Raw genomic sequence first — 17,336 nt, forward strand, 5'->3', positions numbered from 1 at the left:
ATCAAGGGAGACCCGCAAAACTTTGGTATATGTTTGATCGAACATATTTGTTCACTTTTTGCAATCCAATGGGGACCGGGGGACCTGTATCGGTCTGCAAAGCAGTCCGGACGTCCGTTTTTAAGCAAAGTGGAGACAAAATTGAGGGAGATATACTGGAGTCCGGACGTTCACTTGACCAACCAAAAGCCTCGCGTGGTCCTCCTCTCTTTTTCTCTCTCTCTTCACGTGCATGATCCCCCTCTCCTCTCTCTCTCCTCTTAACCGGACACCATACCGCAAATAGCAACCACATGCATGGTCCGCATCTACTTTTTCTCCTCCCAGCCGGATACTTTGTAATTAGTGTTGGATGGCTCCTTCCCGTATCATGTCCATGGACCACGTCCGGGTACAAAAACAGACATATACCATAGGAATTTACGGGTCGGTGTTGGAGATGCCCTAAGGTTCCTATTACCTCCGCATAGAAAAGATTAGTTTCCCATAAAAAGATTAAATACTGATTTTGAGAAAGTCACTTTAGATACTAGGATCGGATAACTTCACAAATGAGTTGTTACAGCTTTTCCGTCGGAGTAGTTAGCTTGTTAACTGTAGGTACGTTATATGCGGGTACGTAGGAACCGCACCGACCAGTGCGTGCATGGATCTGGAGGACGGCGGCGTGGTAACGGCGGCAGACCGCGGCAGTACCTTCAGCCCCGGCAAGGGCTTGATGGTGGCCTGTATCGGCTCCGTGTGGGTGATCACCGGGGTGCTGCTGGCGCTGTGGTTCTGCTGCGTTCACCAGGACGCGGCTATCAGAGGCTGCCAGTGCCAACGAGAACTCCTGGCGGTCGTCGCCGGCGGTGTGTTCACGGCCGTCGGGTGCGGCATATGGGTCGGCCTGGCGCTCCGCTTCTGCTGCTGCTGCTGGCGGTCCAGTTGGGGTGAGAGGATCCACGGCGCGCTGATGTTATGTGGTTAGCTCGTTAATTAGGGCTAGCTAATTGCTGCCTGCAATATTGCACTAATTCTGAAGAATGATCAGATATATATTCAGATCACATCGTTTTCATTCTTTGCATAGGTCATTATCTCCATTTCTCACAGTACTATTAAGGATCTGTTATTATCGTCTTTGTAGCTAGCTGGTACAGGCCATTTCACTCAGAATTTCAGACTATTGTCAATAGGAAGTATTCTTCTTCTGTTTCAAAATGAGGACGATCACTCATAAAAACCCGTTGTAGATGGTCTATACCGAAGAAGGTTCTCCTACAGGAACTCACAATTCTGAAATGGCCAATTCACAACCAGTGCCTGTGACAGTCGCCCTTTGATGGGCTTTCTGTATCGAGGGGAAGGCATGGGAGCTTTCAATTTTTGTACTTTTATAAAGTGCTAACCATTTTAGGTAGGAAGGTCATCATGGCTAATTTTATTAACTACATAGTAGTAGTTACATCGTACAAAAGTTTGCGCAGTATAAACCAAGAGTTAATTGACTCAACAACATGTCTATTTATTATGAAAACTATACGTAGTTATGTGCAGCGGGCTGCATCAGGGACCCAAGATTTGCCGGCCGGGTGCTCTCCCCTTCTTCCCTCTCACCCTTCCATCTCTGATGGTGTCAAAGGGGAAATCTATACCTCTGGTGTGTTGTGGGCCTCCCTTGCATAGATCCTTGGCTGGCAACGGTGAGGATCACATCGGTAGACCGCGGACTAACAAGGCTTGATTTTACAAGGAGGCGACGAGCCGACGACCTCAGAAAGATGGTTTGTGACACAACTCGTTTGACTGTGGCAGCGGGTCATGGCAGCGAGCAGCGGTGTTTGGGAAGAGCGGAGTGGAGCGTATGAGGCGTCGTTGAAGGTTGAGATGATGAACTAGAGGGATGGGCAAATAGGTCTCTAATTTTTTTTAGCTTTTTTTTGTTGGAAGATTTGGATAAATGGAGTTCTCCTAAATGCAACTAGGTGGAAATACCCTATATAATGATACAAGTAAGGGGAACACGTGCATAGAAAATGAAAGAAACTATAGGGACTCAAGATCGTGTGTAATATTCCATATAATTAGCGCAAGATTATTGCGATTTCGCGGCCCACCTTTTTTGGGTTGCATGTGTGGTCGCTCACCTCTACATCCTCATTGGTGGTTGGTGCTATGGCTTGATTCCTGACCTCACCAAAGCTCGAGATCGTGGCTTGACTTAGCTGGCGGCGGTGGCCGGCACAACATGTGCAGGAGGTGGCCGCAACCTCGGGAAAGTTGCACTGTAACATGGTAGCAGGGAGTGATCGGGCGCGACACCGAAGAGCTCTGCCAGCATGTCGACGTGGGCTACGTGCGGGAGGAGATTCGAAAGGCTCCCACAGGCATAGGTGTGGCTGAGAATGAGCGGAGAAATGGGCAGCGCGGTACACCAAAGGGGACGGCGTGGAAAGAGAGATCCCCATGGAGACTTTGGTGGTGGTGGGACTTTTTCTTAGTTTAGAGAGATTTGGGGAGTTATCTTATCCTTTTCAAATTTGAACAGAACATAGAAGTTTTGAGGAGTTAACCCAAAAATATGGAGTCAAATCTTTTAGAAAGGGCTAGGTGGCTAGATGGAGTGAACTCCCCGAGGGAATCTCCTTTTTATTGAACTAGAACATTGTGATATCATTAATAATCGAGCTCAGACAATTCGCTACCACAATAAGTGCATACATAACACATATGGCATTATATCTGGAGAATTGTTTTCTATCATTAATAATCGAGCTCAGACAATTCGCTACCACAATACCGCATACATAACACATATGGCATTATATCTGGAGAATGGTTTTCTACCATACATATGCTATATAGCATGATTGCCATCTTTTCAAACTAGAGGCATTAATAAAACGGGTCGGAGGCAACGGATCGCTTTTCTTTCTTCCGCTTGAAGAAAGAAAAGGCGACCTTGCCGCCAAGAGTCTCCCACGCAGCCGCCCTCCGGTGGCTCCCCTCCGCTGGCGGCCTCGGTCGTCGGTGGTGAGGGGGGTCGCCGGATCCACGCGTGTGGATCGTTTTTTACTCTAGTAGTTTAGATTTTTAGGTTGTTCATCGTCTTTGCTTCGGCGGCGGCGATGGCGGCGTTGAATAAAGTTTCTTCAGATCCTACTCCGCCGAGACGATCGGTCTTATGATTGGGGATGGATTTGGAAATCAGTCTGTTCAAGCAAGGATGGCGTGGCGGCGGCGACATCCTCGTGGTGGACCTGTGTCCTCGGGCTCCGCCGTTGCAACGGTGTTTGCTCCAGCGCCGGTGTGGAGCTTGGGAGGAAGTTCAGGAGTGGATGCAGATTGTGGTCTGCATCGACGACATCTGGAAGATGGTGGATCGTGTGCTAGGTTCGTGGTTGGTGGATGGCAGGTGTGGTTTTCTCCTCCGGCGTCTTAGTCGTGTGGAGGTGCCAGATCTAGAGTTCGATGGTGTGCCCGAGGTGTTGCCCCGGTCTGATTCGTTCAACGGTAATGGTTTCATTTTTGGTGAGCCACTTTGGAGGTCCGCAAAGCTGCATATCAGTGATGGAGCCGCTTCGAGCTCGGGTGTGAAGGTGATTCGTCATTTTTTCCCTTGGTGGCTGCTATGGTGGTTCCAGAGGCATGTGACGGACGTTGGTGTCAAGTTCAGAGGTTTCTTCGGTCTTGATTGTAAGTTTACTTCTTGGCTGTTGTTCCTTTGTGCAAAGGCTAGTAATTTGCTGCCTTTTCAGTTTTGCCAGTTCGGTTTTGTATGTGCCTTGTACTATGATCCTTATGATATAAAGAGACACGTATTACCATGAAAGAAAACTAAAGGCATCAATATTTGCAACGCGTTTGTTACTTAGGTCACCTGAAAATGGTGAGTCGATTCCAACGCAGGGGTCATTGAACTGGCGAAGAGGGCGGGGCTTAGAAGGAAAGCTGGAGGCGATGGCAACTGACAGAAGAAGCGGATTGAACAGGGCAGGGCGGCGAGGCCCCGATAGTAGGGCTTGGTGGCTTGGCTGTGCGGGAAGGCGGGTCAGGCGGGAGACAGACGAAGGGAAGAAATCTACTGACGCTGCTTTTGTTTTTATAAGACGACTGATAAATAGCCTGTACCTCTTAATTTCCAAACGTAACTATACAAGGGTACAAAATATCTCCGTGGCAGGTAAGATGTCAATAAGAGACATGACATGGTGCGTGGTACGTACGAGATGCATACAGGGTCGCCGGATCCACGCGTGTGGATCGTTTTTACTCCCTAGTGGTTTAGATTTTTAGGTTGTTCATCGTCTTTGTTTCGGCGGCGATGATGTCAGCGCTGAATAAAGATTCTTCGGACCTTCCTTGACAAGGTCATTGGTCCTATGGTTGGGGATGAATTTGGAAACCAGTCTGTTCAAGTAAGGATGGCGTGGCGACGGCGGCATCTTCGTGGTGGACATGTGTCCTCGGGCTCCGTCGTTGCGACGGCGTTTGCTCCAGCGTCGGCGCGGAGCTTGGGATGTAGTCCAGAAGCGGATGCAGATTGTGGTCTGCATCGACGACATCTGGAAGACGGAACATGTGCTGGGTTCGTGGTTCGTGGATGGCAGGTATGGTTTCCTTCCGCGACGTCTTAGTCGCGGTGGGGTGCCAGATCTGGAGTTCGATGGCGTGTCCGGGGTGTTGCCCCGGTCTGATTCGTTCAACGGTAAGGGCTTCACTTTTGGTGAGCCACCTTGGAGGTCCGCAAAGCTGCATATCAGCGATGGAGACGCGTCGAGCTCGGGTGAGGAGGTGATCCATCATTCTTTTCTTCGGTGGTTGTTGTCGTGGTGCCGGAGGCAGGTGATGGGCGTTGGTGTCAAGCTCAGAGATGTTCTGTTATTTTTTCAGTTTTATTATGTCGATCCTTACTTGACTTATATTTCAATCTTTATGATAGAATGAGACACGTATTACCATGCAAAAAACGTACGAGATGCATACTGGTACGAACAAGACAAGTCGAATCGGACTACGATTTGCGCCACGACCGGCAACCAAATCGACATCGGTGTTAAGATTACCCACGACAGATAATCGATCCATCTCCAGATTAAACCCCCGTGCGTGCGGAAGCAACAACAGACCCGATCGACCCCTCTTAATTTCCCGGTGCATAAGCAATTGCTCAATCAACTCGATGACGAAGATTTTCAGGTACGGATCGAAACAATCCTCTCACCTCTTCTTCTTTCTTTCTTCATCATACACCAAAAGAAGAACAAAAATAACGTGATCGATCGAGTCGTCGATCGTAAGTCTCGGCACCGTTGATGATTAACCCAATCCAACCCTTTTTTCCCCTCATGCTCTCCTCCTTCCTTTGCAGGTGCAGCTTCAACCGGTCCAAGCAACCCGAGCCGCCAGAGGAGGAAGAATCGTCCGCGGCCGCAGCAGCATGGGAGTATGTGGATCTCGAGGACGGCCAAGGCAAACACGGCGGCGGCATGGACTCTGACGCCTCACCCACGGTCGGCGTTGTCGCCACCATCGCCATTGTCATCTATTGCGTACTAGTGGGATGTGTCTACCTGGGCGTCGCCTACATCTATCACGACATCACACTGGCTGGATACGTAGCCTTTGTTGGCGCCATGTTACTCGCCATGGTGGCCATCTTTCTGTCCCGTCTCGTCCCCGGTGGCTTCTCGTGGTGGACGACTACGGTTTCTGATTGAGACCCCTTCATTGTCTCCATTGCATCTGTGTGAGTATTAATCTGTTATCATCGTCATTATATACAGCAAATTGTGTTCAGCCCTTTTTTTCGATAAAGGATGAATTTTACTGACTCAAAATGAAGCATCAATAGAATACAAACACAATGAGTACACACCCGACCTCTACATAACTACGATGCACACAGCCAACACTACGCACACACACCAAAAACATGCCAGCTAATAGCAAAGTCATACGAGACCAAAGCTATGCGTAGGCAATGGTAAAAAAAGAGAAAGTGATCGGATCCGCAAATCGGCAAACTACAACAATGATCATATTCGCACCAACTACCTCATGGCACCACACGGACGATGAGGTCCTTCAACAGCGAAGCCTTCAAGAAGGGAGTGACGCTTAAGCGCCGCCGTCGCTGGATCCAACCATTCAAGGCCAGAATCTAGATTTTCATCCTGAAGAACCAGTCCGAGCATATTTGAGCAATGCCTTCAACAAGGTAACGACGTAAAACCATCGTCATTGCCAGGTATAACCAACTCAGGTTGGACCTAGGTTTTCACCCCCGAGCTCGAGACCGGGTGCTCAAATAGCACCACCATGAATGCCACACATGTGTTGTCGCCACCACTTTTCCGCAATCCAAGCAGCTACATGCGATGTGGACCGCCGTCGCTGCACAACCATCCCTCTCCGTCAGGCTGATGTTCATAGTTTGCATCTCACCACCAAACTAAACCATCAGATGTGAAGGGAGGAACCCTCATAAAGACATTTCCGTAGCATCACAACCCCAACGAGTGCACAACTGGCCAAGGCCACTTCGGCGCGAGGAGCAGAACACGCTGGCGGCGCAATGTCTGCATACACGTGCCTAGCCTCCGCGCAGGAGTCGACCGCCGCCACGAGATCAACCATCATTAGCGCAGACCTCATGGCGTGGCATCCGGGCATAGTTGCGTGGGCAGTGACCATGAGTGTAGACCTTATTGCTGGGAGCCAAGGCAGTGAACGCATCTCGTCAAAGCCACCCCAAAATCCATCAGAACCTTGTTACGGGAGACTGCAGCAGTGCTCATTGCTGAGATCGATCACAAGGAGCAGAGAAAGAGTAGAGGAGGAGATGGCCTGTAGGTCCCGCCGCCACCGGCCGGCCGGCCGGAGGAGGAGGCGGACTGGATGACTAGCGGCGGCGGCGGGGGGGATCGCCTCGTGAGTCGCTTGGGCGGCTCACGAGAGGTAGTTTTTTTTTTAACTATATAGGAGTATGCACGTGTGATTAAAGTGGTGGAATATGATTGTGTGATGGCATGCCATTGTGATGGCTGCCGTGAATGAATGTGTGAACTGTGAACAAGTTGTGACCGACTCCGGCGATGGAGGGACGATGACGGCGACGCGCCTTCTGCTCGCTTCAGTGCTGGTAGTTGTCGCTAGGTGGTCTACGGATCTAGATGTAATTTCTATTATTTCTGGTATTCGTTGTACTGCCATGATTGAAGATGAATAGATCAGAAATTTTCTCGCAAAAAAAAGAGTCAATCACACCACTAGTGCTAGAACTTGGCACAAAAGTTCACTTTAGCGTCATAACTTGTGGTATACATATAAGTGGTTCAAAAACTTGGCTTGATCGGTGCAAATACAGTGTTGTACACACTTGCGGGGCACCAGCTTGCCGTAGGGAGGAAGGGGAGGGCAGGGCGTGTGGCTTGTCTTTTGTGAAATGCCTCTTAATTTTTTTTTACTCACGAAAAAGTCCCTCGAGAGAAACTGTACATAAAAAAGAAAGAAAGCGAGTCGTTAATTAGAACTCACGACCTACAGGTCACCTGCGCTGGTGGCTTGCCAGCACAACAATTTGGAATCGATGTCAAGTATAGATACATAGGTTTTATATATACTTTAGGCGTAACCATATAATTTAAGAATTTTAGTCCCAAAAACAAAATACAGCAAATTAAATAGCCAAGCATACCATCCCAACACAAGACGTCCAAAGTATAATTACGGTTTGCATAATTTAAAAAAGTTCATGTGTTATTTTAAAACATATTCATACAATTTAAAATATCCATGAATTATAAAATCTGTTTATAAGATTTAAAAAGTACAAATTTCAGAATCTGCAATCTGATGGCACACTAGACTCATATTTATTTTTCATAGACATTTTACATTTAATTAAAAATACATAAATAATGTTTTCAGAAAAGAAAAAAAAATTAAAACACATGAACTCTTATTAAACAACCTAAAATTTTCTTAAAGCATTCAATTTTATATACTACATGAATATGATATTAAAAATCAGGAAAAATTCAACATATAATAATTTATTTAATATATACTAAATTCTAAAACTATTTAAAATATTTTCTTAAAATGTGAACAGTTTGTAAAATCATAGTTTTTAAAAAATTCATAAGTTAATTATATGGGTTTTGTTAAATTAATACGTGGATATGTCTTGATGTTGTATGAACATTTTTTAATGTAATTTATTTTATTTATAATGCATTATTATAATTTAAAAGAATTTTAAAATCCCCAAGAATAAAATGTTGAAATTGTCCGCGCTGACTGTAATTAAGTTCAACCACTGGATCGTTTTCTGTTATAGTCATAAAGTGTAATTATACTGCAGAAATATGTTACCTCTTCGGTTGAAATTGTACCCCTGGGCACTAATTTAATTATATGGATTTTTGTTAAATTAGTAGGTGGATTTGTTTTGTTGTTATATCAACATTTTTAATGTATTTGTATTATTTATATGTATATTATTGATAGCACATAATTATAATTTACATTTTTTACCCAATTTAAAGATGCAGAAAACTAAAATGTTGAAAATGGTATCACTGACTGCAATTCAGTTTACTCACACGACCGCGTTATGTTATATTCATAAAGTGCAATTAGACATCACAAATAAGTGACCTTGTCTGTTGTGGTGGTATACCTAGGCACTTATTTACCCTAAGGTTCCTGGTTTGAATTACCGAGCATGCACTGATTTTTGAGATTAAAATTATTCAGTTGAAATATATAAAGGATGTGTATCCTCACGTGACAACAAGGCCGTCTAGGGGGGCTGGCAATCTGCAGGTCGCTGGTTTGAATCTCCGACGAACCAATTTATTTTTTGTACTTTTTTGTAAGAGAAAAAAATTATTGAGGGGATTTTAGCAAAATAAAAACAAGCCGCACGCCCTGCCTTCCCTTTCTGTCACTGACAGCGGGTCTCGCCATGCAAGCACGCCTAGTCAGCGCCGCGGGCGTATGCAATACTGTATTTGCACCATCAAACCAAATTCTTGAACCATCTATATATACACCACAAGTTCTAACACGAAAGTGATTATTTGTGCCAAGTTCTAGCATCAATGGTGTAATTGACTCAACTGTGAAGGCGGCCGTGAGTTTTGAAAGAAACATTGTAATCTGCCGTGAATTGTAGCTAGTTTGAGTCTAATTAGCTAGGTATGTCAAACGAATGGTGGTTACAGATTATGAGAGAAGCTGAGAAGGGTCTGATTCCATGAATATCGGCCAAAAGAACTGACCGTCTGTAAAATAACTTGTCTCCCTTGGAGCATGCATCTGCGTACGTGATGAATAGATGGCTGGATGGGATCGACCTCATAAACTGGGACAGTTAGATCTCCTTGCAATCCAAAAGGTAAAGCTGCATCTAAGAGCATCTCTAGCAGACTCCGCATAAGTGGTCAAACCAGTAAAAAATTTGCGTTTTACAGTTCTGGGCGAAAAAAGTGTCCAGAACAAAAACCGTAAAAGTGGTCCAACCCGTAAAATTTTTAAGGGCCGCCGCAAATGCACACCCGAAACCCTTATCTTTGGAGGTTGGAAGGCCGAATCTAGGGGGCCCCGTATACCGGTCAAACCTCGTCGGAGCAAACACGCCGCCGCGGAGTTTGCCGGAATCCGCCCTAAACTCGCCGGAATTCACCACCGCTCACCGGAAAAGGCCACTAGGCCCCGCAATCGATCGCCGCCGGTCCGAATTGGACGAGCTCGACATAGCCGTGGCCTCCCATGACCTCAGCCTGGCCGCCGGAATCCTCCCGGCGCGGCAGACAAAGGGGCACGACTCGGCTGGCAATAGAGCAAGGCACAGACGGCCGAGGCGGCGAGGCGTGGCCTGCAAGGCTGGACGCGGACGACGGAGGCGACGGGGCGAGGCTAGGCGCGGCCGGCGCGGTGATGGGGCGCGACCGACAGGGGCGGGGCGCGGTCGACGGGCGACGAGGCGCGACCGACGGGCGACGCGGCATGGCCTGCGGGCGATGGGGTGTGGCCGACGGGGTTGGATGCGACCGGCATGGCCGGCGCGGCCGGCTGAGGGAAGGGGGGGCAACAGCCGGACTGGAGGAAGGAGCTCTTTATTCCAGTTTTACAATTTTTTTTATAGTATCTGTTCGGCTGTAGCTAAAATGAACTCTTAAAATGCACTTTTTCCAACCCGTATCCCAGTTTTGCAGTTTGCGATTTTAAGGGGTCCGCTAGAGATGCCCCCTAAGAGGAGTAAATTTGAGAGTGAAAATTTTCTGATTAGAGAATTATAAGCCCTAGGAGGCAGATCACCAAACACACAACTCCAAAAAGTATGAATTTGTATCCCTCAAAAAAAGCTATCATTTGGAGTAAATTTAAACCAAAGAGTGTGAAGATTCGACCAGATCCATCGCTGCCGCTAACACCATTGCAAAGCTTTCCGTTGCTTCTGTTAGAAGGGAGAGAGAGATTGGTGGAATTGTTCGCTGTATTGCTTGTGTGTGATATATATGTGTACATGATCATCTTGGAGTACAAGGCAAGGTAGAATAATATCCTACACTATCCTAGCTTTCCTAATAATCACGATACTCAACATCATCTCGCAGTCACAACGGTAGCGATGCAGACGGTGAGACTAGAGAATAATCCGAAGGGAAGCCAACGGACAGCCCCCCACAGTCGTAACGGACGATGCATCACGGAATCGTGGTCGGAGTGGAAACCGACTAGGTTGCTCAAGCAAGGCGGTAGCCCTTTGTGCCGTTTGTCGAGGTACCCGAGAGCGTAGGTGGTGTAGCTGTAGTCGGGGCATCCGTGCGAAGAACGCCGTGGTCGTTGTCGAGTCGGGGGTCGCCAGTGTCGAGGTAGTCGTCGTGGAGCCGCGGAAGAAGAGCAGCAGCGGCGGCCTAAGGAGGGTGCGGCGGCGGCTAGAGAAGGAGTGTGGCGGCGGTGCTCAAAGTAGGCGATAATGAACCCGACATTGTGACGAAGACCGGCGCGGACGGTGACCTTGCCGTGCCAAGGAAGGCGGCGCGGCGCATATCACGTGGAAGTCAACGCGCGTGGACCGTCAGTGGACCGCGGGCCGCAGCGTTACGGCCCGAAGGGGCGACGCAACGGCGGCGGGCAGGTCGTGGCGATGGCGGGGAAGACCTCGGGGCGGTTGCAGGGATCACGTGCCACGCTTGCTACGGCCCGACGCAGCGGCAAGGCGAGGGTCGATGCAGCCTCGGGAATGGCCTGGAGTGTACGGCCTCGATGCGGCGGTTGACCGCGGGCTGCAGCACTACGGCCTGAATGGGCGGCGCAGCAGCAACGCGCGAGGTGGTGCAACCATGGGAACGGCCTTAGGGCGGCGACGGGGATCATGTGCCGCGGCATTACGGTCCGTAGGGACGACGCAGCGGCGGCGCAGATCGGTGCAGCCATGGAAAGAACCACGGAACGGCGGCGCTCGATTGGAGAGGGTGCTGTACTTAGGGTCGATCTTCACAATACGGTGTGCGGGCGGACATGACAGACTCGTGCGACGAGACTCCTTGCAAACGCATTAGGTGGAGAGACCGAGCGGGACACGAATAACCAATACGAACGCAGTGGCATACAGCCATCGACGCGTAGATCGGTTGTCGACTTGATGTGCGTTGCGTGGAGCCCAACACAGATGGGGTGCACATGTTGTGCCACCCAACCAGGTGCAAGCCAGCGTGGGGCACTGTACGCACTGGGGGTGCCTCCGTACACGAAGCGTCGCGAGGCAGCCGGTGCAGACGGGTCGGTGGAGAGTCCATGGCGATGAAGTGCAACGCGCGGATGGATGCGCGTGGACAACAGGCGTTTTGTCGAGCGCCGCGTGCTGCACCAGACTCTCTCCCTTTTGTCGAGGCCGACCGTCCCGGAGGCGGCGCGCAGGGCGGAAGCGGTGGGCGACGGCTAGGGTTGATCGGTTAGGCTGATACTATGTTAAAAGGGAGAGAGGGATTGGTGGAATTGTTAGTTGTATTGCTTGAGCCTCATTGGCATATAGTATAGTTTTATCATCTGTTTTTCTCATATTGTGATCTTGCCAGTACATTCAATTTCTGACCTACACGGCTGCAACGTATCATGTTGCAGATTTTTTTTCTTCGACGAGTAAAAGTTGCGATATAGGGTTACGGTCTACACTCAACCTGCCGATGGCGTTGATGGGACTCCACACCCGATTGTTTGTTCCCGCTGAGACTTATGAGGTATATATCAGTTTTACGTTATTTATACATGTAATTGCACTTTGATATATACATTGACATACTGTGTGTGCTAGCATACTGATCCAGGGATGGCACGGATACACAGAGCTTGACCGTATATATATAGTGTTACTATTCACCCATCTAGGATGCAGAATAAGTTATTCTTCATCCGAGGTAATCTTATGATCACTTCTTAGAATATAAATAGTTACATGCATATTGATTCAATATGTAAAATTTGGTATAAATAAATAAAATATAGGTTATAAGACCAGAAAAATCACATTTTATGTATGTTTTGCACTATGTTTTTACATTCGAAATTTTATGTGACATAAAATATTGTTTATGGCGAGAACATATTTTCTTACTTCTCTTTTTCTTACTTCTCTTTTTATGTATGAAATAAGACAAAAACTTACGAAAAGTAAAAATATAGTGCATTGATGTCAAAATAGAGAGGTGGTGAAGAATAACTTTCCTCACCCAGGATGACGAATAGCGCGACCCTATATATATGAGTACATGATCATCTTGAAATACAAGGCAAGATAGAATAATATCCTACGCTATCCTAGATTTCCTAATAATCATGATACTCGACAGTTTCTAAGCCCCGATGTGGTCGGGAATGGAGCCCCTTGAGGTTGGGGAACCGGATGGGGGCCTACATGCGAGCCCACACTGGCCGCTCGTGCCGGAATTGTCCAATCAACGAGATGCAAGCCCAAAGAAGGAAATTTCAGAAACTTTGCATTGCACTTATTACTACTATAATGATTTGGTTCATACTCTCATGAGCAGATACAATTCTCCTTGTGGGAGTCATTACGCTGATGATGTTTTTAGTTTATGCGACGACGAGTAGAGCTATCTAGTATGTAGTATAAATATGGTTTATGCTATATATGTAGTGTTTGATGTAGTGTTACTGTACTATGGAATATACTCTTTAATTACGGTATGTATGGTGCTAATGTGTGGTATTGTTGAGTTGTACAATTAGGTAGTTTATAAATTAGTGTTTGAAACGAGTTTGTGTATAAAAAATTTGTGTTTGAATTTTGTACGGGATTAAGTTTAGGGGCTCCGCTAGCTGAAGAAAAGTTTAATCCGTAAAAAAATGATTTTTCTAATAGGGAGAATGTTTGACGGATTAAGTTGAGGGGATCTACTAGAGATGCTCTCAAGACTTTGTACATGATCTTTTCGAGAAAAATAACCCAATGCTTATAAGGAATTATACAAACACATTATGTGACTATTACATGACTGCTCCCACAAGGGAAGAGGGCACATGGCCACCAATCATCAGTTGATGGAAAACACCCCACTTCCACCTCGCCATCGCCGGCCATAACGCCATTGTTGTAGAAGAGGGTTTCCACGGAGCTGCAATACAACTGCCTCCCGGTGATGCAGATTGTGTGAGGTGTTAAAGTTACAACAACTACGTAATCCTAGCCCCCATATGGTTTAGTCATGGCCAGGAGGAAAAGAAAACACTAGCGGCTTCAGATTAGTTGAAGAGAAGAATTCACAGTGAGACATACCTAGGCCACCAATTGTCAAATTCGACAGTGTCCACGTCGATGATGATGTTCCCTTTGACCTTCACCAGATCAAGAGATCTAGCATACGAGGCAATGGATCTCGCTCACTCAGATCTCTGAGATGATTATTGAAGCAAGAAAAGAGGAGTGTGAGCATCGGAGCAAGGGCACCCGGGGATAAACCTCGCCATGATCTTATAACCGATGGGGTGGTTGAAACATGTGATTTTGTTTTTTGAGAAAACACAATACGAAAGCATATCCTAGAAAGTATTAGATGTGAAAGTATTAGCTGCCAGTGCCAAGGGGTTCCATGGGCCACGGTCGTGGCCGGGTGCGGCTTGTGGGCGTGATTGACCCTCCGCTTCTGCTGCTGGTGGTGGTCTGGCTGCTTGGATAGGGGCCACGACCGCGTGGTGGATCATATTTAGTTTTTTTTAAAATAACTTCTGGTCTATTCATCAACTGTCAAGTTAGTACAAAGAACACTAGAAGTAAAATATACATCTAGGTACGTAGACCATCTAACGACGACTACTTGCACTGGAGTGAGCCGAAGGCGCGTCACCGTCTTCGTCCCTCCCTCACCGGAGCCGGACAAACCTTGTTGTAGTAGACGGCCAGAAAGTCGTCATGTTAAGGCCCCATAGGACCAGCGCACCAGAACAACATCCGCCGTCGATGAAGGGAGCGTAGACCCAACCTGTAGACACATGAACACAGACAAATGAAACAAGATCCACGTGGATCCACCGAAGACAAACGCCAACCAAATCTCGCAAGATCCGCCGAAGACAAACCTTCACACACCCTCCGACGATACTAGAAACACCACCGGGATGTAGACAAGGCGGGAAAAACCTTATTCTCTCTGCAGAGAGCCGCCGCTGCCGCCTCGCCTCTCCGACCAGGACACAAAACCTAATAAAACTCACAAGAGTATGAAAAAGTGGAGCCCTCCTGCCGGCAAATGCCGGAATCCACCACACCACCATGGCCCTAAGACAATAGAAGACGAGGTAGGCATGAGAAACCCTAACCAAAGGGTCATGTTTCTTCCCGTGGAAGAAAGAAAACTGATCATATTTTGTTTGTTCGTTAATTTTTTTATTTTTATTTTGCGAGAAAAACTTCCAATCTATTCATCTTCAATCATGGTAGTAGAAAAAATACTAGAAATAATTAAAATTATACCCAGATCCGTAAACCACCTAGCGATGACTACAAGCACTGAAGCGAGCCGAAGGCGCGCCACTGTCATCGCCCCTCCATTGCCGGAGCCGGGCAAACCTTGTTGTAGTAGACAGTCGTTAAGTCGTCGTGCTAAGGCCCCATAGAACCAACACACCAGAACAGTAGCCGCCGCCGATGAAGAGTGTAGATCAGAAGGATCCAACCTGAAGACACAGGAATACAGACGAACAACGAATAGATCCGAGCAAATCCACCAAAGACAGATCCGCCGGAGACACACCTCCACACGCCCACCGACGATGTTAGACGCATCACCGGAACGGGGGCTAGGCGGGGAGACCTTTATTCCATCTTTAGGGAGTCGCCGCCGTCTCGCCTTCCTTAATAGGACACAAACCCTAAACAAACTCGAAAAAAGATCTAAAAACGAAACCCTCCCACCGACAAGGGACGAGATCCACTCCGCCTCCATGGCCCTAAGCCCACCGAAGACAGTTTGTTCGTTAATTAGAGCCAATTGTTGCACCATGCATGCATTTGGTTGCAGTATTACTGTGTACGTTGACACGAGACCTGTATATCTATCACACTAGTATTGTTTTCTGAATAATCTGAATTGCTTACCACATTTGTCACGTGGTTATCGCTCTAGTTTTGGAGAAACGAGATCCCATCTCTATTTGAACAACACTACAGGTCGGTCGACTCCCTGTCCGATTCGCGCCACGCCCTTGGGTTTGGCACCACTCATGCCATCCCTCTCCTTCTGCAAAAACCAGCGGCTCCCCTAGCGATGTGCTTCCCCTACCACACGGCTTAGGTGTGGGGAACCCGATCATCGAACTTGCGAACACCGATGTTGATATGCTTTCACTTGATATTGTATATGTTAATATTTTTGCCATCTGGTCCTCCAGCTGCATGCACAGCCGCCTCCACCGTGCGCGCGCTCCATGCTTAGGTAATTCTTCAATTAGCTAATTTTTGCATGCATGCATTTGGTTAGTTACTTGTTGTCTTATGTATTGTTGTACTCTTACATAAAGTTAAGAGTTGGGACACTTATTTTAGGACGGAGAAAATACGCAGTACATCCTTACTTTTGTGTCCGATCCTATCTTTTCCACGAGCTGAAGCATATTTTCAAATCTGACCCTATACATGTCTTACGTGAACGTGATGCACAGATACAAATAAACTGCAACGGATAACAACACGAATCGGGCCATGTTCAAACTCCTATAATATCTTCTGGAGTACTACATACGTACCCAACAGACTCCATATATCCCCTCTTCCTCCCGTCTTCTATAACAACTTATAATTTGCTCCTACTCAATCGTACGTATCAGGAGATCTCATCAGTACCCAGTCCTTGTTCTAATTTTCTGTGCTGATTCGATGACGAAGATTTTCAGGTAGAGATACATCCATCGCTCGATCGATCCAAACGAGTATTCATCCTCTGCCTTTTTCTTCCCGCACACACACGCATGCACAAATCAAGGGGATCAATCGAGTCATCGTGCGTACAAAGTTTCGGCGCCATGCATTGACCCAATCCAACCCTTTTCTTCTCATTTGCAGGAGCAGCTTCTACAGGTCCAAGCAACCCGAGCCTCTGCCGGAGAAGGAAGAGGAGGAATCGGCGGCGGGCGAGTACGTGGATCTCGAGGACGGCCAAGGCAAGCATGTCAAGACGCCTGGATGCGGCGGAGGCGGCTCCAGTGACTCGCTCGCCCTCGGTCGGGGCATCTGCTACATACTGCTGGGCTGCGCCTTGCTGGGCTGCTCCTACCTCGTGCCCAAACCGGCGCAGCACAGCCACTTCGCAGCCATGATCGGCGCCTTGTACCTCGCCATTGGGGCTGCCGCTCTGGCACGCTACGCTTGCACCTCGAGGTGGCGGTCGTCGGATTCTGATTGAGTTTTGTTCCTTCTTTACTTGCTACATAGAATCATGGCCTCCATTGGATCGATTATATTTGTCATCTTTATTATAGAGCTAGCTCTAGGGAGTTTTACGAGCGCACCGGCACCGGTCGGTTCCACGTATTTTGATTAATTAGTACCACACCGCTCGCTTCCAAAGGGATCTAGCGGCTTGAAAATCGAGGTAATGACCTCGTCATCGCCGAGGACAACATTGACTGGACCAGCTAAGCTAGCTAGCTGAGCTATAGCTCTGTCGAGGCATTACCAGACGAAGCATTGACTGGACCAGCTAGACCAGCTAGGCTAGCTAGCTGAGCTATAGCTCTGCTGAGGTAAAAGCATTCACTGGCCTGGCCACCCAGTTGAAGTAAGTCTTTTTCTCTCCCTTCCTTCATTTTTTCTCCATCATACAACA

At 47.6% G+C, this 17,336-nt stretch overlaps 2 protein-coding genes across 2 annotated transcripts; both read left to right on the forward strand.

Annotated features, from left to right (window-relative positions):
- Window positions 1-5,043: 5,043 nt before the first annotated feature.
- LOC123066960 (uncharacterized) lies at window positions 5,044-5,763 on the forward strand. The gene is made up of 2 exons (XM_044489931.1): window positions 5,044-5,181; window positions 5,354-5,763. Exons 1-2 carry the CDS (start codon window positions 5,165-5,167, stop codon window positions 5,700-5,702), a joined length of 366 nt encoding a protein of 121 aa, XP_044345866.1. The 5' UTR covers window positions 5,044-5,164; the 3' UTR covers window positions 5,703-5,763.
- A 10,509-nt stretch (window positions 5,764-16,272) lies between these two features.
- LOC123066961 (uncharacterized) lies at window positions 16,273-16,986 on the forward strand. The gene is made up of 2 exons (XM_044489932.1): window positions 16,273-16,404; window positions 16,574-16,986. Exons 1-2 carry the CDS (start codon window positions 16,388-16,390, stop codon window positions 16,911-16,913), a joined length of 357 nt encoding a protein of 118 aa, XP_044345867.1. The 5' UTR covers window positions 16,273-16,387; the 3' UTR covers window positions 16,914-16,986.
- Window positions 16,987-17,336: the final 350 nt, after the last annotated feature.

This window comes from Triticum aestivum, chromosome 3B (genome assembly GCF_018294505.1).
Source record: "Triticum aestivum cultivar Chinese Spring chromosome 3B, IWGSC CS RefSeq v2.1, whole genome shotgun sequence".
NCBI lineage: Eukaryota > Viridiplantae > Streptophyta > Magnoliopsida > Poales > Poaceae > Triticum > Triticum aestivum.